We start from the raw sequence: 21706 nt of genomic DNA, 5'->3' as shown, positions 1-21706 counted from the left end.
GCTGTCCGAAAGCGTACTCTTGCCACCATGAAAAAGAAAGAAATAGAATAGAGAAATATTCACGGGGTGGTGAGAAAAAATATCAGCCGCCCCCGGGAGGGCTCGAACCTCCAACCTTTCGGTTAACAGCCGAACGCGCTAGCCGATTGCGCGACGGAGGCAGTCGTGCTCCACTCCCACCACCATCAGAACATATCTTCAAAGCTATCAGCGCAAAGAAAAAAGGAACACACCAATCCCGGGAGAGGTCGAACCTCCAACCTTTCGGTTAACAGCCGAACGCGCTAGCCGATTGCGCGACGGAGGCAGGCGTGCTGTACTCTCACCACCGTCAGAACATATCTTCAAAGCTATCAGCGCAAAGAAAAAAGGAACACACCAATCCCGGGAGAGGTCGAACCTCCAACCTTTCGGTTAACAGCCGAACGCGCTAGCCGATTGCGCGACGGAGGCAGTCGTGCTCCACTCCCACCACCATCAGAACATATCTTCAAAGCTATCAGCGCAAAGAAAAAAGGAACACACCAATCCCGGGAGAGGTCGAACCTCCAACCTTTCGGTTAACAGCCGAACGCGCTAGCCGATTGCGCGACGGAGGCAGGCGTGCTGTACTCTCACCACCGTCAGAACATATCTTCAAAGCTATCAGCGCAAAGAAAAAAGGAACACACCAATCCCGGGAGAGGTCGAACCTCCAACCTTTCGGTTAACAGCCGAACGCGCTAGCCGATTGCGCGACGGAGGCAGTCGTGCTCCACTCCCACCACCATCAGAACATATCTTCAAAGCTATCAGCGCAAAGAAAAAAGGAACACACCAATCCCGGGAGAGGTCGAACCTCCAACCTTTCGGTTAACAGCCGAACGCGCTAGCCGATTGCGCGACGGAGGCAGTCGTGCTCCACTCCCACCACCATCAGAACATATCTTCAAAGCTATCAGCGCAAAGAAAAAAGGAACACACCAATCCCGGGAGAGGTCGAACCTCCAACCTTTCGGTTAACAGCCGAACGCGCTAGCCGATTGCGCGACGGAGGCAGGCGTGCTGTACTCTCACCACCGTCAGAACATATCTTCAAAGCTATCAGCGCAAAGAAAAAAGGAACACACCAATCCCGGGAGAGGTCGAACCTCCAACCTTTCGGTTAACAGCCGAACGCGCTAGCCGATTGCGCGACGGAGGCAGTCGTGCTCCACTCCCACCACCATCAGAACATATCTTCAAAGCTATCAGCGCAAAGAAAAAAGGAACACACCAATCCCGGGAGAGGTCGAACCTCCAACCTTTCGGTTAACAGCCGAACGCGCTAGCCGATTGCGCGACGGAGGCAGTCGTGCTCCACTCCCACCACCATCAGAACATATCTTCAAAGCTATCAGCGCAAAGAAAAAAGCAACACACCACTCCCGGGAGAGGTCGAACCTCCAACCTTTCGGTTAACAGCCGAACGCGCTAGCCGACTGCGCCACGGAGGCAGCACGTCTCCTGGTGCTGGAAAAACGGAAGACAATGTGAAATTTTGTCTGAGTAGTTAATGAATTCGCAATGAGAGATGCGTCAGAGTACAAGCCCTTTCGGTATTTCTCGAGGCTGCATATTAGACAGCTGGAGTCATATCTTACAAAATATCGCTTGTTTTCACCGCACTGGCGTCATGTCCTAGGTGTCACGGAAACACAGAATGTAGGGGAGATTTCTTTTAGAGAATGAATAAACTATAAATATAAGATATAAAAAGGTACAGCACAATAGCCATCATTAGGCCCCCATTTTACAAGCGATGGGTATCATTTGCATTAAATGTCAAAAATGCGTACTCGACCAACTAACCTCATATCATTGTTTGGCTTACCAAAATTAAGTACTTCACAATGCATATTACAAATCATGAATTGTAGCCATCAGCGTATCACTTGGAATAAAACCTGAGGGTGTTGTGGACTTGTGTTGCACCACATGTAAATTTTACATCTTACAAGTTGTAACGAGGCATCTTTTGAGTTGTAAATTATTCGTATACGCCACTCTTCTTTGTATAACTACACGCTACATTTCAATCTATAAACCGGACTACGTGTAACATTCTCGAAAGCACCTGAGTGTGCTGTTACGGCAGTTGTATAGCTTGCGCATTTAAAAATGCAGTCAGAGATATAGTTAAGTAGAAAAATAGCTTTGCCTTCCGTGATGCAATTTCTTCAAGGGTTCGTCACTCCCTAAACGAATAGTATGCAGACACAAACTTTCGAAGATGAGTTCAATTAGTCATACAAATATTCCATAAATATAAATACTGGTCTGCGCAAATTGAAAGCTCGGTAATTGCTAATATAATATTTTATTCAGACATTAAAGTCAATTTTCCCATGGTGCACCTGTTCAGATTGTCACTATCGGGACGTCAGACTAGAGTATCAATTCTAGGGAAACTATGGTGATACTAGTGCTTCGTGCACCACTATCGCTACTTGTGATGACGTCAGGTACGAAAATATCTGAAATGGCCGCTTTTGCGTCACCGATGGAGCCGCAAAGCGGGGCAGCCGGGAAAACGTCACATGATCTTGCACGAGCACGTGGCGAGAAGCTCACACTGTGTCGCGACGTTTGAGTCCAGTGGTAACGGCCACTAGCTTTTAAAAAAAAAAGATATTGTAATTAATTTTTCACGCTGCTCTCACATTACCAGTACACATTCGGCCCTTGAAGAGCTTTCTTTTGAAGCAAAAAAAAAAGAAAAGCGGAAGGGAAAATTTTTGCTTCGGTGATCCTTAGTACCTGTTGACTTCAGCAAATCGATTACAAAAAAATAAATAAGTAAAATGCGTGAAATAATTAATGGTTTGCCACAGTGGTGTAAGTGGCTACGCTGCACCTCTGCTGACTAAAAGGTCGCGGGTTCGATTGCAGCCACGGCGGTCGTATTTCCGCGGAGGCGAACTGGTCTATCGAACCCCGTGTAGTGTGCGATGTCAGTGGACGTTAAGGAACACCTGGCGGTCGATATTTGCAGAGCATTCCACTACATATCTTTCTCAATCATATCCTGGTTCCGGGACGTTAAATCCCTAATATTACAATATGATATTTAGGGTTAAACAGTGACGTGCTGCAATGTAAATGGCATATATCTCTGAAACCTAGGTGTAACATCTCCGGTCACAAAGAAATGTCGCATCAAACTTTTAATTTCCCCTCATTCGAGAGCGTCGTCCCCGAAACACGACCCATAAACGTGTCGTAAAACTGTACTGCAACACAACTATGGCACAGTGCCAGGGAGTTGTTATCAGTGGCACGCACGCAGCGGCGTCAGTGATGCCCTTGCACAACTCAAACTCACATCCAACCTTTAGGACGCATGTTCGTGCGTGCGTTGCATCTGTATGAATATATATATACGCATGGAATCTTGAAGATTCTCAGTAGTTGGGATTGATTGATTGATTGATTGATTGATTGATATGTGGGGTTTAACGTCCAAAAACCACCATATGATTATGAGAGATGCCGTAGTGGAGGGCTCCGGAAATTTCGACCACCTGGGGTTCTTTAACGTGCACCGAAATCTGAGCACACGGGCCTACAACATTTCCGCCTCCATCGGAAATGCAGCCGCCGCAGCCGGGATTCGAGCCCGCGACCTGCGGGTCAGTGGCCGAGTACCTTAGCCACTAGACCACCGCGGCGGGGCAGTAGTTGGGAGGAGAGGGAGATTGCACTACTTCAACCCGTCTTACCTTGGCCACACAAATACTGAGTAGTAACGGCAACGTTTACTGCTATAAACATTGTATGTTTTCGTAAAGCACCATTGGCGCGTAGTTAAGTTGAATAACACGGGGTATAGAGAGCTGCAATTCTCGCTCTTTACTCTAGTTTGAATTACGTTTTTTTTAATTGTTTACGTATAATTACGGTGCACTTGTCATTGTAGTGCACTTTTAGTTCGCCATACATCACGTGGCAGAATCAAAAGTTGGCGTCAGTGACAGATCTAGAGAGGGGGGGGGGGGGGGCAGCATGTGTGATCGCCCCTCCTCCGCCCCAAAAAAGTCTGTGTCAGCACATACCCCTCACTCCAGTGCTCACAGTCCACCTCTTATCATCAATTAGGACAAATGAGTGAAGTCACTGTGAGAACATATTACCAGTGTTTATGCTATGAAGGGGTTTTTCTGATAGAAGCGAAAAAATTCGGCAGATCCCACGTACCTGCAAATCGGCATTATGCGAAACATGCGGAGGGAAGGTGACGGTGTTGTGATTTTTTCATTGAGCGACACATCATGAAATGATGCTCAATATATGTACAAATGCTGCACGCGCAGGCATATGCTGAACAGTTGGAGATGTTTATGTAACCAGTTGCTTGCACTTGCGCAACGATGCCAACTGGAACATGCGTATCAGCAATACCAGAAACTGATATAAAGTGCTGATGCTCGCGAGGATGCTGGCCCTGGACACTTCTACGCAAATCAACTTCAGCGCATGGAAACTAACCACAGTTGATGTTAACCCGGCGTGACGGCTGCATCAAAGGAGTACGTATGTAATGTTTATAAAATTGGGTAGGCAGCACTGCAACCACTATTGACGTTTCACGAAGATCAGCGCCTATTTGAAAAGTAGTTCCGATACCTGGCGTAGCTCTGTGGTAAAATGCGTCATTGCCACGCAGAAGGCTTGTGTTTGATTCCAACTGGGACCCTGACATTTATCATTTTCAATCATCGGTTCAACGCTACCGATGTCGAGTATTTCTTAACACTCGCACGTTAAAGTACCCGTGTGTGTTCTCGTCGTTCCTGGGTAGAAGCTAATTGTCACTCACCTGTGGCACATACCCGCATACCAGTGGCACATACCTGCCCGTGAGTATGTGCCACTGTCTGGCGAGAAGTGTTTGACGACGTAGGCAACGGCATTGTGACATTATTCATGTCTTGACCAGGGCGTCATATTCGTCAAACGATCTTAACTCCCATGCTAATTTTGGTTCACGCTAAGTTAAGAGGGTGACCACGAGAGCACCCAAACGTAAGCGGCTAGATAGATAGATAGATAGATAGATAGATAGATAGATAGATAGATAGATAGATAGATAGATAGATAGATAGATAGATAGATAGATAGATAGATAGATAGATAGATAGATAGATAGATAGATAGATAGATAGATAGATAGATAGATAGATAGATAGATAGATAGATAGATAGATAGATAGATAGATAGATAGATAGATAGATAGATAGATAGATAGATAGATAGATAGATAGATAGATAGATAGATAGATAGATAGATAGATAGATAGATAGATAGATAGATAGATAGATAGATAGATAGATAGATAGATAGATAGATAGATACGCTCAAAGTCGCCGAAGTCGTAAATGTCGTCACCCTTTCCAGTGACACCTTAAGCAACCGCCTCCCCCCCCCCCCCCCACCCCTCCCATAAAATGAGTGGCTGAATCCATGCCTGGCCGGCGTTGTATCCAGGCTTAGAGCGACACCGGCAAGAGCAAGATGGCGGCACCTTTCTTGAATACAGGTACCGTACAGAAAGAAAATATTAAAAAGGTAACGAAAAAAAAAGAGACCCTGCGAGATAAAAAAATTGCGCCGCCCCCGGGAGGGCTCGAACCTCCAACCTTTCGGTTAACAGCCGAACGCGCTAGCCGATTGCGCCACGGAGGCTTGCTGCTACTGCTGCCTGTAAAAACAAAAGACCTAATAAAAATCTAGGCTACTAACTACATTTCGGTTATTTCAACGTCAGCGTTGTAAAAGAACACAGTTTTGCGATTGCGGTGTTAGTAGCCAGCGTTGTGCCCGAAGAACATTTCCCGCCGCGCCATTCATTAGTCGTAGACCGAAGCGTGTCCTACCGCGCGAAAAGCTAAAAAGAATATTTATTCGAAATATCTCCATAAAAGCACGAAGAAAAGTGCTCGTAATGTGCAGCATTTTCTTTGACACATAGTGTTAGCAGGCAGCGTCGTTGCACGAAACCGGAAGTCGTCCAAGGGCGTTTTTTTTTTCTTTTGTAAACTGTGATGGGATCATTTTGATATGTTATGAGCAGCTGCATCCGAGGCGCCTATATGTTGTGTTGAGAGGTCCACCTGTGCTCTCGACGTACGGAGTCGTCAGCAGCAGCTGTGAGTCAAACTAGAGATCTGACGGAGTGCGTTTCTCCGCAGCAACAGATGGTACTTCGGAGGTATTTGAACGACCTTCTGTTCGAATGCTTATCGAAAATCACCACGTCAGCAACAAGCACAGAAGTCTGCCAAGTGGACACATTTTTCTCTAACGCTGATGTCACTCTTTCGTTTTCCCTTTTTTTTTTTAAGAAGCATTTCATCTGTTCGCGGGCTGCACTCACGAAGTTAGTCACGTGAGTGGCCGGGATTCTGAAGCATATTGAAGCGCTGGGAGAGGGGGTGGGGGCGGAATCTGAGCAAATTGTCACATAACGTTGTCATTTGAACTTCCATATATCATATATGGATAATTTCTGAAAAGGATTTGATTTCAGATTTCGAGAAACATATCGGCATTGATCTCCAGAATAACTGAAATTTTACAGCTTCAATATCATGCCGTATTATACTTGCATTACCTGTAAAATGCTAGTATAATTGCATCGCACATCTACTGCCATCTGAAAACTAATAATTTTTTTTCACTAATCAACATGAATTTCATGAAAGTTTGTCGTGTGATACACAGTTGCTCGAACTTACCACTGACTTGCATTTGAACATGGACAACAATCTACAAACCGAGAGCATGCCTCATCACACACGAAATTTGACCCACGGCGTCTCGTGCCCCACGCCGCCGGAGACGAGTGACATTACGATAATGTCCAAGATCGCTGAAACTTTTCATGACGTTCAGCGTCTCTCATAATCATATAGTGGTTTTGGGACGTTAAACCCCACATATCAATCAATCATGACGTTCAAGTGACGTAACATTACATGTGTACGTTATCGCATCACATAATAACTTGGTTAGAGGTGAACTTAACACGGGGGCAACAGAAAACCAGGTGATGTGCTTGTAATCTCGGAGGCAGTTTCGAGGGGTGGTGGGGCAGCGTCAAGACGTCGGCTGAGGGTAACAATTGCTGCATATCTACGAAGTGAACTGCAGCAATGAGTGTACTGGTCCGAACACAAAACAGTTTATGGGACAGCTACTTCACTGTCAAGAAAGTATGCAGCACAGGTTAACCCGATAGAGGGTAAACTTGAGGATGTTGAGACGTCTTTGGCTCTATAGAGAAAGAAGTTGATGAATAAGTGGCTGATATGGAACGAACAATACAGAACCTGGAAAGAAAACTGGCTGACCTTGAGGGCCGATATCAAAGGAATGGCCTAATCACATTCGGTATTCCAGAAAGCAGTCGAAAAACTTCAGAATCTCTCACCGAAAGCGTTGTAGACGACCTATTTCGAGTTAAACTTTGCTTGTGTTATCAGTCGAAAGAATCCACAGATTAGGAACAGAGAAATCGAACAGACCACGGCCTCGTATAACTAAACTGTTCGACCAATGCGAAAAAATGATGGTGCTCAAAAGTTGCTTCAAACTAAATCGAAGTAACGTATGTACTAGTGAAGATTTTTTAGTTGCAACCAGACAGCTAAGGACACACCTTTGGGATAATGCTGCTGGCGCGAGACGCGAAGGCAAAGTAGTGAGGCTGATTCCCGATAAAGTTAAAATAACAATGAACTGTTTGAATAGAACGAACCCGCAATGAAAATGATCCCTGTTTTCAAACACAGTAAAGCGCGTGCACACGCAAAATGACGAGGAACTCGCTACAGAAGATTGTTCTGCTGTTTGAATATAAATGCCCGCAACATCACCAACAAAAATCTATATTGTCACTAAAACATGGCTGCATTGTGACATCGGCGAATCAGAAATCACACCCGTTGTGTATAGATGGAAGGAAGGAAGGAAGGAAGGAAGGAAGGAAGGAAGGAAGGAAGGAAGGAAGGAAGGAAGGAAGGAAGGAACAAAAGGGAGAAGTCGGGGAGGTTAACCAGAAAGACATCCGGTTTGCTACCCTACACTTGGGGGAATAGGGAAGGACACAAGAAAGATGACAAAGATGGAAGAGAAGAAATTTACAGGAAAGACAGGGGCTCTCGTGGTGGTGGCGTATAGCAGTCATGTTTCGTGAATCTATAACAGCGACGAGGTTACTTAGATATAGCGGATGTAGGATCCGTCATATCTTTGGGAGAATTCCACATTCTCGTTGGGGCATTTTATCGCCCACCCAGTTCAACCATTCTTCTCTTTGAGAAGCTTGACGAGTTCTAGCGCAAACATAGCAATTGCAGAGGCGATTTATCGCTGTTCGGTGACTTTAACGACCTAGATGTAAGCTGGGTAGATGCATTCCCCGATGTGTTTTCAGCTTCCGGCGAACCTCTCGTTTATCATCGTTCTACACGGTCTAACACAACTTGTAAAGCTACCTACGCGCGTTGAACGAAACAGTGCTTCTGGGTTACTTTCTTTCTTGTCAACAACGGACTGCTTGGGCGAAAGCCTACAGTTCTTCTTTTCCGAGGAATATCGGACAATAGAACGACTTGCCTCTCAGTTCCAGTAACCTGGGAAACAAGGAAAAGATAGACAATTTTTTTTTTTGCACAGGCCAGTGAAACACCATTCACACGACTATTAACATGACCTACCCTCCATCTTGCACTCAAACCCACGAAAGTTCTGGCAAACCATATCCTCTGCAAATCAACCGCGACAAACTGTCTCTTCAGTGACGACAGCACACCACTAAAGGATGAGCAGTGCTCACATGAGTTAAACAAATTTGTCTCGCCGGCATTTACAAACAAAGATCACCTAAGTGTGCCTCGTGTTCCAGATTTAGGTTACTCGTATATGAGACCAATAGCGGTCACTGCGGATGGAGTTGCGCGTTTCATAAGTAACATTAAACTATCAACATCGGCAGGTGTAGATAATATTAACGCTAAGACATTGAAAAATACCCTACCTCTTTCTAGTGAAATGCTGTGCAGAATATTTAATCAATCATTGTGGACCAGACAACTACCTAAAGGCTGGAAGGTTTCCATGGTTATTCCAGTATTCAGAACTGGAAACAAAAAATTAATCAGACAACTACCGCCCCATTTTCCTAACTTGCATTCCCTGTAAAATGCTAGTGCCAATAATTGCATCCCACGTATACTGCCATCTGGAACCTAATAATTTCCTTTTCACTAATCAACATGGATTTCGTAAAGATCTGTCGTGTGATACGCAGTTCCTCGAACTTACTACTGACTTGCACTTTAACATGGTCAACAATCTACAAACCGATAGCATTTTTCTTGACTTTTCCAAAACATTAGACCGGGTGGCCCATTGGGCCATTGCCGGTTGTTTTCCTAATTAAGTTCCGTCGGAATGGACTCTGCCAGCTTATTTTAGATTAGAACTTTCTTTTTTTATCTCGCCAACAATCCACCATGATTATTAATTGTGTTTCTCCCCTAGCTGATGTAACATCCGGAGTCCCTCACTGAGGTGTTCTAGGCCCTTTATTCTTCCTTATTTACATTAGTGACCGGCCCAATAATATTTCCTCACTTATTAGATTAATCACCCATGACAGCACCGTTTATTAAAAAAATAACATTTGATGATCACCACATCCAGCAAAATGACATTAACCTTATAAATATGCGGTGCAAAAATGGCTGGTGGTATTGAACTCTGGAAAATGTAAACTCATTTATTTCACCCGCAAGCCTTCAAACTCTTATTTCCCCTACGTTAAAACAACACTGTCATATCTCGTGTTCAGTCATTTAAGTACCTAGGGATAAACTTAACTCCCAATATTTCATGGCGCCCCCACATTACTGCTATCTGTGCTAAAGCATCACAAACGCTTGGGTACACTCGTCGTAATCTGCGTAAATCGCCTCCGAACATTCGCAAGTTAGCGTACGTAACCTTCGTTCGCCCGCAATTAGAATTCGCGTCATCTATTTGGTCCCCTCATCAAGACTACTTATTACTAACTGAGAGCTTGTTCAAAACCATGCCACCCATTTTATTACCGGAAGTTATGAACGCAAATCAAGTATTACTAAAATAAAACTCGAACATTCGCTGCACCCTCTTTAGGTTCGCCGGTGTATTTCCCTTTTATGCCTGTTTCGTGGATATGTTCAAAACACCAGGTCACACTCCCTCCCTTTGAAAACCCTGCTGCGCATGTCTAGGCGGCTCCATAATCGGGACAGTTTAGAGCGCATCTTCGGGAATACAAGGGCGTCAAGTTGTTCTTCGCAGCCACACGCCATCTAGCTTTGGAACGATCTCCCTGGCGATATCACTTCTATCCCAAATCTCAAAGCATTTGACGACCACCTACTCGAACATTTCAAGCTTACGTAGATATTTCTCATTTATTTCTTTCTATATTTGTTATCTTACATGTTTTGTATTGTGTAACGTTGTACTATGTCACATTGTAGTATTGTAAACGCTGCTGAATTTGCTTCATTTCTCAATCACTGACTTTCCATTTGTTCGTGTTCATGTTTTACGCAAGCTCTTTTAGTTTTTGTACCTGGGTGTTACTCTTCCTTTTTTGGCACTCGTTTACATCACAGTGCACTTTTCATATTGCATAGTTTTTATTTCCTCTTTTTCTGCATTTATCACATGTCATATAACATGTCACGTCACGTGTCACATATAGCATGTCATTTTACTATGTACACAATGCTCCGATAAGAAGTCTGTCAGGTATTGTAAATAAATAAATAAATAAATAAATAAATAAATATGTTTTCTGGTGTGACATGCCTTTCCCGCGAATTCCAGCATTGTCACACCGTGGTATAACGTGTACGCCTACTGGCTAAAATAATTACTATTGGCACTGCCTTGCACAACCCAGGGACCCTTAGTACCAGTTCACTTCAACAACACGACCACCAAAAAGAAATAAATACGCCTAAAACAATTACCGGTTAAACAGTGATGCCATGTATTGTAAATTGTCATTATCTGTGAAACCTCAGCATCACTTATGCGGCCGCAAAGAAATGTCGCATCAAACTTTTAATTTGCACTCATCCGAGAGCGTCGTCTCCGAAACACGACCCATAAACGTGTCGTAGAACTGTACTGCAACACAACTATGGCATAGCGCCAGGGAGTTGTTATCAGTGGCACGTACGGAGCGGCGACAGCGATGCCCTTGCACAACTCTAACTCGCATCCAACCTTTAGGACGCACGTTCGTGCGTTCTAAAGGTTGGATGCGACTTTGATGCGTCTGTATGAGTATATATACGCATGGAAGTTTGGATGCGTCTGTATGAGTATATATACGCATGGAAAATTGAAAATTCTCAGTAGTTGGGAGGGGAGGGAGATCGCACTACATCAACCCTACTTACCTTGGCCACACAAATACTGAGTAGTAGTGACAACGTTTACTACTATAAACTTCATATGTTTTCGTAAAGCACCATTGAAAATTCTGTAAGTTGAAATGGAGAAGTGAAAGTCGCAATTTCTTTTCCCTACTTTTTTGTACATTTCACAGCTTTTTTTTTTTAATTTGCGCATCACTGCATTGTACTCGTAAACCTAGTGCACTCTAGGTCAAACCTTGGTCACCAAACATCACGTGGCGCTCCTGCCATAGGCATTGCAATCACATACAGTTGCCGCGCTCGGCAAGGGAAAGATGGCGGCACCTTTATGCAGGTACAAAAGGAAAAAAAGAACACAAAAAAAATCAAGCAAAAACTGCGCCGCCCCCGGGAGGGCTCGAACCTCCAACCTTTCGGTTAACAGCCGAACGCGCTAGCCGATTGCGCCACGGAGGCTTGCTGCTACTGCTGCCTGTAAAAACAAAAGATCTAATAAAAGTTTGCGCTACTTGTTAGACACTTGTATTTCAAAGCCGGCAGTGTCAGAAGCCAGCGTTGTGCCGATGAATCTTACCGCTACTTCATTGATTAGTATTAGACCGAAGCAAAAAGCGTGTATTTCTCTGTTTTTGCGTTTTCATATAAAACGGAGAAGCTTAGACAGTCCAGGGCACCTGTTGTAACCTTGGTGTAGTACAGAACATTTATTTTTAAATATTTGGCTAAACACGGGGAGAAAGATATATATATATATATATATATATATAATTAAGAATGAAAAAGCACACTTACGGAAATTTGATAATTGTTTACTCTACGTTTCGGCCGTGGCACGGCCTTCGTCAAGATTGACGTCAATCCTGACGAAGGCCGTGCCACGGCCGAAACGTAGAGTAAACAATTATCAAATTTTCGTAAGTGTGCTCCTTCATTCTTAATTATATTTGCACCGGACCCACAGAATTTCTTTTTTGAATCATATATATATATATATATATATATATATATATATATATATATATATATATATATATATATATATATATATATATATATATATATATATATATATATATATATATAGGACAAAACCGGAAATCGTCCAAGGGCCGTGTTTGTTATCTGAGATGCCCTTATGCTGTGTTCAAAGTTCCACCTGTTCTCGTGACGAACGCAGTCATAAGCACCAGCTGCCAGACGAACGTGGCACGTGGCGGAGTGCGTTTCTTTCTCACAACACAGCCTCCGCGTGACAACAGAGGGTGTATCCCGGGCACTTCCCTAGCTTTCTGGTGGTAAGCTTATTCACGGTATACCGCCTCAGCAAGAAGCAGAAATCTATGTCGGCACATTTTCCCCTAACGCAGATCCCTCTCTCTCTCTCTCTCTCTTTGTTTAATAAACATATTTAAGCCATCTATGGACGGGTGGCACTCACGAAATTCGTCTAACAAAAGGCCGGGATTCTGAAGTAGACGTCAGGACGATAGTTATAGCGCGAGAACAAAACGACGACACAGAGACAAGAAGGACACGAAAGACACGAGCGCTCTTGTCTTTCGTGTCCTTCTTGTCTCTGTGTCGTCGTTTTCGTTCTCGCGCTACAACTATGGTCATGCCATACCAACTAGCCCAAGCTGCCACACTTCTAAGTAGACGTCAGGATTCAAGAAACATATCGACATTGATTTCCACAATGACTCAAACATGGACAACGATTCTGAAGGTTTACAGTGTTAAGGCGAAAGAATTAGGTGCCTCATCAAGCTCGCGTTTTGACGTCAGCGTCTCACGGCGCCAGGGACAAGTAATGAAAAAAAAATCATGATCACTATAGATGGCGTTATCACAGGATGTTCCGATGCCATCACAAATCAAAGAAGTTTTCAATGACTTCAAAGCGACGTAAATTTACTGATTACTTTAACACATCGCATATTAGCTTGGTTAAAGGTGGTTCGATCACGGAGGCAACAGAAAACCACGTGACATGCTTCCGATCTTTAAGGCAGCGCAATACCACGTATAAGTGCAGAAAGCTTTCGAATAGTGGCGGGTCATTATCAATAAGTCTATAAGAGCGTCGCATGAAAGGTATTCCCACAAGGCATAGGATTAGCGAATTTTTATTATTTTTTCTTCCAGCAGCACAATCTGCCTTTAGGGGTACTCCTTTTGAGATTAAAACGCTCACCCCGTGATGTCATCGCCAGACGCTCTGTTTTTTCCAGCAGCGATTGCAGCCATAGTGTTTCCTATGCCTGCACTATAGGGAACTATGGCACTAGTGTCCATGAGCGTCGCAACACATGGCGCTTCAGCAAGCACGGGAATTATAGGTAGTACAAGGATTTGCCCAATCTTCGTACTTTGTTCTGTTTGGCTTTGCATGGCTTGAAGCTGCTTTGTCACGAAACAAAAATCCAGAATAGTTCATCAGTTGCGCTTCACAACCTTAACCTTTCAGTATCACCAATTCAAATCGGGTTACGAAGTTCAAAATGGTTTGTTGTTTTATCCAAAACAAAACCGCAACACTGCAATAAACAAAGTTACCACTTCATTCGAAGCTCGCAAGCACGAACACTATGGCCTACTCTTCATTCCCATGGTCGCTGTACGATCGCAGCACTGGAATCCTCTTCGGTTAACTTTAGGAAACTCTATGGTAGATTCACGAAGTGGATGTTGATGATGGGTCGAAACTAGGTCTTGAGGTTTATTATGTCTACGTTGACGTCACCAAGTATTACAAGAATAGACGGACGCACGCGCGGATATATACACGGATGGACGTACTTACGGACACAGATGCATGGGGAGTAGGGCGGACAGATGGACGAATAGAGTACGGTATGATGCAACACCATATCAGCGCTATGAACGCCCTATGTACGGTATATGCAACACCTGTGTTTGGGTCGTTCCGACGGCGAGCTACGACGACCGCGGCGGAAACGTCGTGAGAACCTCGGGAGCTTCGCTCCTAAGTAGAAGATGGCAGCTGAATGCGATGAGACCTGCAAGTTTGTTTTTTAGGGGCGAAGCTCCTTATGGCGTGGCTTGTGCATCTCTTGTAGTACGTAACCACCAGTAGCACATACCTGAAATAGCGGTCCTTACGATTTTGACCTCCAAGGTGGTTCCGGTGAGAGATTTCTTCTGTGCGTTGTTGAACAATAAAAGATAGTGCTCAATGCACATGTTAATGGCTGCTAAGGGGGAATGAGAGACAGGAGCATTCGGCCTTTAGGTAACGTGCACGCTGCGATCCCCATTAGCAGCTATTGGCATGTACATTGAGCACGATCTGACAAGAAAGGGTTGCTACGTTATACTCGCTGGGTGTAACTTCCTTGGTTTTAGAAAGGTTTAGCGAGCGTTGGGCCGCATAGCCATGAATACAGTGAACTACTATATACCATGAACTCGAGGTGGTTAAAAGTGGGAAGTAAACCCGAAGCGCAAGCCGTAAGAAAGTGTGCATGTGCCACCTCCCGTTTAGTCCTTCAAATGTCCGCTGGATGGCGGTGCTTCTGTATAGAGAATATATGATGAAAAAATGCGAGATGGTGGTACTTGGAGTGCTGAATAGATGGACGAACGGACACACAGACCGATGCATTGATGGACGCATGAACGGACGCAGGCGCGGATGCATGGACGAACGCAGGGACGGACGCACAAACAGACGCACGCACGGACGGGTGGATGGACGCATGGACGGTTACACAGACGTACGCAGGAACGGACGGAAGCAAGAACGAATGGACAGACGAATACTTCGCCCCACTCCCCATCATTCACTCCGTGGATATGCTGCCATTTTTTGTTCATTATAAGGTTATTTCACTACATGGTGACGCACAGGGTGCCCCAGTAAAGACATTTTCGAGACCAGGATGTCACGTCGTCTTGCTCATGAACATACTTAATAAAGACATAAAAATATGGCATCTGGGACAGTCATTTGCGGAAAGGCCGCTAGCGAGGCCACATGCGTCATGCCTGCTTGAGACATTCACACTAACGGTTATAGAAATGGGATCCTTTATTTAAGAGATAACGGTTTTGTAGAAATTACCGAGAAGATGCTCGGTCAGTTGGTCGCCTGGCTTGCCACTCATGATTCCATGAAAGTTCGTCTGTCTGTTCCGCGTACGAATAAAACCGATTAAATAACTTAAGCTTCCTCGAAATGGGACGCTAATACCTATGTACGCGTTTTTACTTATTTATTTTTATTAAAAATAATGCGCTTCAAAGCAGCGCTTATTTATCAAACAGGTTAGCAGTCTCGACAAGTGCGCTCGTAATGGAGGATCCAGTCTTAGCGCTGAGACAACAAAACGTCATCGTCTTCTCATGCTGACAAGTACCCTAGTAGTGACAAGTACTTCGCGCAACATTCACCTTCTTCACCACAATTTTCCTTACTCGTTTATTTGCGCTACGCGTCTTTGTGGCGCCACACTCGCGGAGAGCGTCTGCTGCGTTCGGTGGCGGAAACGCGCACTCGCCTGTTTTCGCACCACGCGCTTTACAGCAAGTGGCACCCCGCAGTTTTCCAGTCCCAGTGTAAATTTTGTGATGAGGTAGCGAATTTGGTCCACATGGTGTGGACATGTCGAAATCAAAACGATGGTTATCACACTGTAGAATCCAGGGAGGCCCTGCTCTGCAGCCCAGATCCCAACGTCCAGCGCGACATTATCAGTCAAGCCCTTGCTGCTGCCGCGTCCCAAGGGATTCCGGCCGACAGCTAGGGGCGACGGGCCATGCCTGAACAATTGACTGACTTTTTAATAAAGTTTTATCTCTCTCTCTTTCTCGCCGCGGTTCCACCGTTCACGTAGCTTCCCGCCTGAGCGAGAGACGCCACAGCTGGCACTGCAACAGGGAGCTTCGACGGCGGCGACAGCAGGGTGCGGGCATAAGACACTTCCCTCCTGGAAAAAGAGAAGTGTGGTTGCCACCTTTCTGTTGCGTTGCTGAGTGAACAACTTGCGCTCCTGACATCATTAAGGTATGTGATCACGCGCTGTGTTGTGAGCGCTTTGGTAAACCATTTTGGCCATTCATCACACTGATAAGAAGGTTGATTGATATGTGGAGTTTAACGTCCCAAAACAACGATATGATTATGAGAAACGCCGTAGTGGAGGACTCCGGAAACTTCGACCACCTGAGGTTCCTTAATGTTCACCCAAATCTGAGCACACGGGCCATCAGAAATGCAGCCGCGCAGCCGGCATTTGATCCCGCGACCTGCGTGTCAGCAGCCGAGTACCTTAGACCACCGCGGTGGGGCAAGAGATAGGAAGGTTAAGTGAATGTTCTCGGTAGTGAAAAAATTTAAACTCGATAGCGATACCCTGTACAAATGCCCTGTGCCTGTGCACCATGCTCTGTGCCTAGTGCATACCTCAAACCTTTGGCGAATAAAATCTTTTCGAACTTGCTATGCACCTACTAATTTAGAAAATAGGCGCATAAACGTGTGTGCCTTCTGTAGGGGGCGGTTGGCTTGAAACAGTGAAGTCATAATAATAATCACATGTCTTCACACCCCATGCTAAGGTACGCACGCTTGCACCACGCGTTATTTGTGCAATATTTCCTGTTGTATTGTGAATCGTGCATACAGAACGCGTGTGGAAACATGGAAGTTACTTTCGCTGCATTTCCAAGCAGAGCAAGTCGCTGTATTTACAAGCAGACTCGTGGATGTGTCGTAGAACACCCGCTCACAGCGCAAACCCCGACCCCAATTCAATCCTCACTCTGACCCAGAATTTTCAATTTGCTCTGCATGTTTCGCGATTTTTCGATCGGGCACAAGATATTTCGTTCACAACCAACGACGCCGGAATTTTCGCGAAACGAGCTCTTTAACGCTGTCACTTCAAAATCCGCCTGTTCGGAGCGCGCAGCGCAGTCACAGCGAAAGGCTGGAAGAGCAAGCTTTTTTCAAACACTCTTAGAGCAACTACAACAATAACACTTGCAAGGTACCCACTACGCCATAAATGATCAAATTTTTGGTGTAGTTGGGAAGTGTCTAAAGTTCCATATTCGTCATTCTTCAGAGAAGCCTGGTGCCCACAACACACGCGAAAGGCGTTATATTGCCACATTCCAAGTTATGTTATCGTCCCCAGTGTTCGAGAAGCTTTGGGACTGCAGTAGATCATTTTGTTAAGACTCTTGAATGTTCGAGGCCACGTGTATAAATAACGACACACTTCACACCGCTTGTAGGTTGATCGACGCTTCGTTCGCCGCTATCAGTGCAAGTGTGCTTTTGTAACCTAAATTTTCGTTTACCGGGCTCAGATTCGCCCAAGTAAACAGTTTGATCTGACCATGCAGTCTCCTGCCTTCAGTCCCGTCACGGCTCCATCTCATCTGGTGGAGGTTCTGCTTCTTTGATGATGTACCGGACGCCCCCGTCAAGCCATGAAACCTGCCCACACCACGAAGACACCGACGCAATCCACGAGCAGTGAGTTAGCCGTAGGAAACAAGGGCTGCCACTGGAGTACGGGCTTCTGCCCGACAAAATTCAGAATACCAGGCCTTTGGTGTCGACCACGGTGACAATATGTAGCTTTTTGAAGCTGTGGCTAACGATGATGAAGAATTATGCCCCATTCTTTCCTAATGGGTTGGAGAATTCAACGGCCGATACGCGATTCGCATTGTGTAACGTTTAGTTGTTGTACCGTTCTAAAACGCTTTATTACACACGCTGACACTTTTCCTTTTCAGACATTAAGCCTGCACAGGGAACGTCAGTTTGCAAAGGCGTTTCAAGGAGCGGGCGGGGAGGGGGGTCTGGGTTTGATTCCCACTTTATCCTGGCCTTTTTATTTATCTTATTACATTTCGTGCGATATCTGTTACGGACACCGACGGCGCACAATCACGGCGTCAGAATCGACCATTGTTGTGATTTCATAACAGCTTTCACTGTGAAAATATATTGCGCTCATCCCTAAGGTACTTTTATACTTGTCTCCGCGCTTCAGCACGGACACAAAAGAGAAACAATGGCTTGGTTTAGATTGATAAACTGCACTCTTAGAACCTTACTGCCATATGTTTTAGTTCTATAGGTGCATCATCTACGGAGAAATAAAAGTTCAAGTTTCACTGAAAATTTCGTGCCGAAATATCTACGCGTAAGTCGAAGATGTCGAAACACGTTTCGTCGTAAGTTCGCGTCATTGGCTCAATTAACTTAGTGGAGCACAAAGATGACAATGCTCTTTTTTAATCCATTAGAAGCTACGTATGGCCAACCAGACTGCTACAAAATGTGTGACGTCTCGGCGTTTAGTGGGGCAATTTCAAGGTGGCGTCTCCACGCTCTTTTTTTTTGCGCGTTCTCTCGCAATTGCCAAGCGTCGTGTCGTAGCACGAGCGGTGTTTTCGAAATTGTGACACTGCTTCAAGGTGCGAATAGACACTTCCGCAAGGAAAACGCATACCTGCTCCAAGACGATTCGCCAGAAGGCAAATCGTCTTGGAGCAGGTATGGCTTGGAGCTTGGAGAATCGTCTTGGAGCAGGTAGGCCACGCCACAACACCGCTGGCTTTTCCCCCTTCTATCCATTGTTTAGCCGCCATCCAGTTTTACCCTTTAAGACTCTTCTCCCTCCCATCAAATATGCAAAAAGTTATACAGTTTGACCGGGATGCCACTGTTCGGACTCAAGTGTCCCGCCAAATCACACGGAAACGTCTTTTAGGCTCGCAGCTGTCTCAGAAGGCCCGTTACAATAGTTCCAGGTGAATTGGTCTTCTTCTGGACACCATGCCGTCACGTTGGCCTTTCTTCAAAGCTCCTGTCTCGCTACTCGGGACCTTACAAGGTTTTATGCTGGCTTACTGAGGCCACATATGAGATCGTTTCGTTGGACAGTCATTCGTTGTCGTACTCACATGTCACTGACGTCATGCACGTCTCCCGTACTTTTCTGCATATGATCCTACTCTCCTTTAAGTGCTGAGACGGCGCTACCAGCAGCAGGAACTTATAAATTACACGACGCCGGGAACGAAAGGGCATCAGGTTGACAATGAAGAAGACAAATGCGATCACGCTCATGTTGTTGTTGTTTTGCCAGCTTGGCTGCAGGTGCTTCTCTCTGTATACTTTGTAAATATATTTTTGACAATATATCACACTTACATTGAGTATAAGCATGTGCCCGGGGGTGATGGGGGTGGACGCAGCAAGGGGGGCGGTCGATCGACACCTAATTAATAGGAAGGCTAAGTCCTTTTCTCAGTCGGACATATCCCGGCCCTTGTTCTTTAGGAAAATGGCAGCTGGTGACCCCTGAAGTTAAGCTGCATGAACTGTTTAATGTATTCGCCTAATTTCAACGCATTACAGATTCCAACGCGCACCTGACTTACATTGCCCAAAATCAAAACTACAGCTAAGGGGCAGTTCAAACGTCTATACCCGAATGTAATGCACATGCGATTTCAAGCTTGATTGTTCCCCAAAAAAAGGTGCGCGTTGGAACTGGGCAAATATGGTACTTCCAAACGGGGACCAAAGGCAGGCCATTGTACGAAGCATGCCATCGCCTCATTTTCATTTTTGCACTAACTGCGAAGCTTATTTTTTGCCGGAATTGACCGGCATTTTTGCCGGCATCAAGAGGAGATGAAGCTGGAGGTTATTGCACTAGAGACTCAACCCCCCCCCCCCCCCACCAAAAAAAAATGATGGAGAAACCTGCGCACGCCTGTGAGATCGTGATGACGAGTGCACACGTATGATACCAAGGCTCAGCCCCGTTATGGCAGCACCTCGGGGCATTCCATTTCGTTATTGCTGCTTCCAGAGTCCTCGTCGCTGTTCTCATTGTCCTTGTCGCAGAGCTCCCTGCCGCTAGCCTTGAGACGTTGAAGCTTTCTACGCAGGCACCTGCTGCGCCTCTGGAGCAGCTCCACCTTGTACCGCTGCGCCGGTGCCAGGCACTGCAGCGCTAGCCGCAGCCTGGAGAAGTCCTTCCCCTTGCGCTTCCGACACGCATTCTGGCGCAGGGCGTCCTCCAGCTTTGCGCAGTGACGGCATAGCGGGGTGCCGTACACCTCGCAGTCAACGCGCCTCCAGACGCCCAGGACGTCGAGGCGAGCGTTCGTCGGATCGGCGTCCGGGTACCTCAACCTGGACGGCCCGCCGCGGCACATGGGCAGCCCATCCACAGCCTCGATCATGCGCTCGACCTCCTCGATGGTCGTGGGCTTCGCGAGGTCGCCCAACGTAGCGTTCAGGCTCCGGTCCGACACGAACGCCTCGAAGGGCATGGGAGGTTCGGCGTTGTGGCCGCGACTCTGCGTGATGTTGACGAACTTGGTGATGACGGGGGTAGTATCACCGGCCGCTACGGTGATGGTGCAGTACACGATGCGGTAGTACCGAGTCGTGCTCACCTGCGTAATGTATAAACGATTACATACACGATTATCTGCATCGATGCTTGAGGTACAATGTGCTTGTAGCCTGGGGAAGAAGGTAACGTTAATTCAGTTTCCCGAAAGCCACAGGCGCTATGCATTGGCAGCTTTGCCCGAGATTGTTGCACAGTATAAAGCATTAAAAAAAAAAACTGGGAAACAACTATTTAGAGCGAAAAGCAAACTTGCATATTATTCATCGTTGTGGCCGGAGATCATGGGGGCGGCGCCAAGGTTTTGAGCATGAAATGTTTTTAGCTACTGTTGTAGGCGGTTCTCAAGAGAATATGAGCCAAATATGAGCTACATTATTGGGCACTTCAAATAAGACATCCGGGAAGTGAGGAGGAACATCAGGATACTCAGATATGATCAATCGGGCATCTATGCGAGCTTAGAAACCAGCCCAAGAGTTTCAAAAAGTACAGTCCTTGGGTAGACAACCCTCCATGCGGAATCCTATTAAATATCCCAGCTATGGTCCTCACATGTTACAAAATGTGTTACTTCAGAGTTCTAAGAGTGTTTGTCTGTACGATCACTGAAGCTGTAACTTGTTGTACAAAAACATGTGCTTTTTTGAGCACCAGAGCAGCGATGTTCCATTCTATAATGAAAAATTCCCGATCCAAGGCAAAAAAAATTTTGTACTTCGTGCATTTTCCCTGAATATTTCACATAAAATCCCAACACACATTCTCGAACAATGGCACTAATCGGAGTGCCCCCACACGTATACATATTTAAACTCGCTATAAT

General features: G+C 45.6%; 1 protein-coding gene and 4 non-coding genes across 7 annotated transcripts in view; all 5 read right to left on the bottom strand.

The window, feature by feature from the left end:
* Window positions 1–87: 87 nt before the first annotated feature.
* TRNAN-GUU (transfer RNA asparagine (anticodon GUU)) lies at window positions 88–161 on the bottom strand. The gene has a single exon. It is a non-coding gene; the product is annotated as a tRNA-Asn (tRNA).
* A 1240-nt stretch (window positions 162–1401) lies between these two features.
* Window positions 1402–1475, bottom strand: TRNAN-GUU (transfer RNA asparagine (anticodon GUU)). The gene has a single exon. It is a non-coding gene; the product is annotated as a tRNA-Asn (tRNA).
* A 4156-nt stretch (window positions 1476–5631) lies between these two features.
* Window positions 5632–5705, bottom strand: TRNAN-GUU (transfer RNA asparagine (anticodon GUU)). The gene has a single exon. It is a non-coding gene; the product is annotated as a tRNA-Asn (tRNA).
* A 6144-nt stretch (window positions 5706–11849) lies between these two features.
* On the bottom strand, window positions 11850–11923 carry TRNAN-GUU (transfer RNA asparagine (anticodon GUU)). The gene has a single exon. It is a non-coding gene; the product is annotated as a tRNA-Asn (tRNA).
* A 1654-nt stretch (window positions 11924–13577) lies between these two features.
* Window positions 13578–21706, bottom strand: part of LOC119164710 (uncharacterized) — a 30674-nt gene continuing 22545 nt past the window's right edge. For 2 of the 3 annotated variants that reach the window (XM_075873995.1, XM_075873996.1), the window contains one exon: window positions 19546–20923. In XM_075873995.1, the coding sequence (XP_075730110.1) occupies window positions 20285–20923 (639 nt within the window). In that variant the 3' untranslated portion in view covers window positions 19546–20284. Of the gene's footprint in view, window positions 16417–19545; window positions 20924–21706 lie in introns of those variants that run through there. The other variant, XR_012886218.1, reaches the window with a different exon arrangement.

The sequence above is a fragment of the Rhipicephalus microplus genome, chromosome 9 (genome assembly GCF_043290135.1).
Source record: "Rhipicephalus microplus isolate Deutch F79 chromosome 9, USDA_Rmic, whole genome shotgun sequence".
NCBI classification, from domain to species: Eukaryota; Metazoa; Arthropoda; class Arachnida; order Ixodida; family Ixodidae; genus Rhipicephalus; species Rhipicephalus microplus.
Note: the sequence above shows the minus strand (reverse complement) of the source record. Positions and strands in the feature narration are given on the sequence as shown.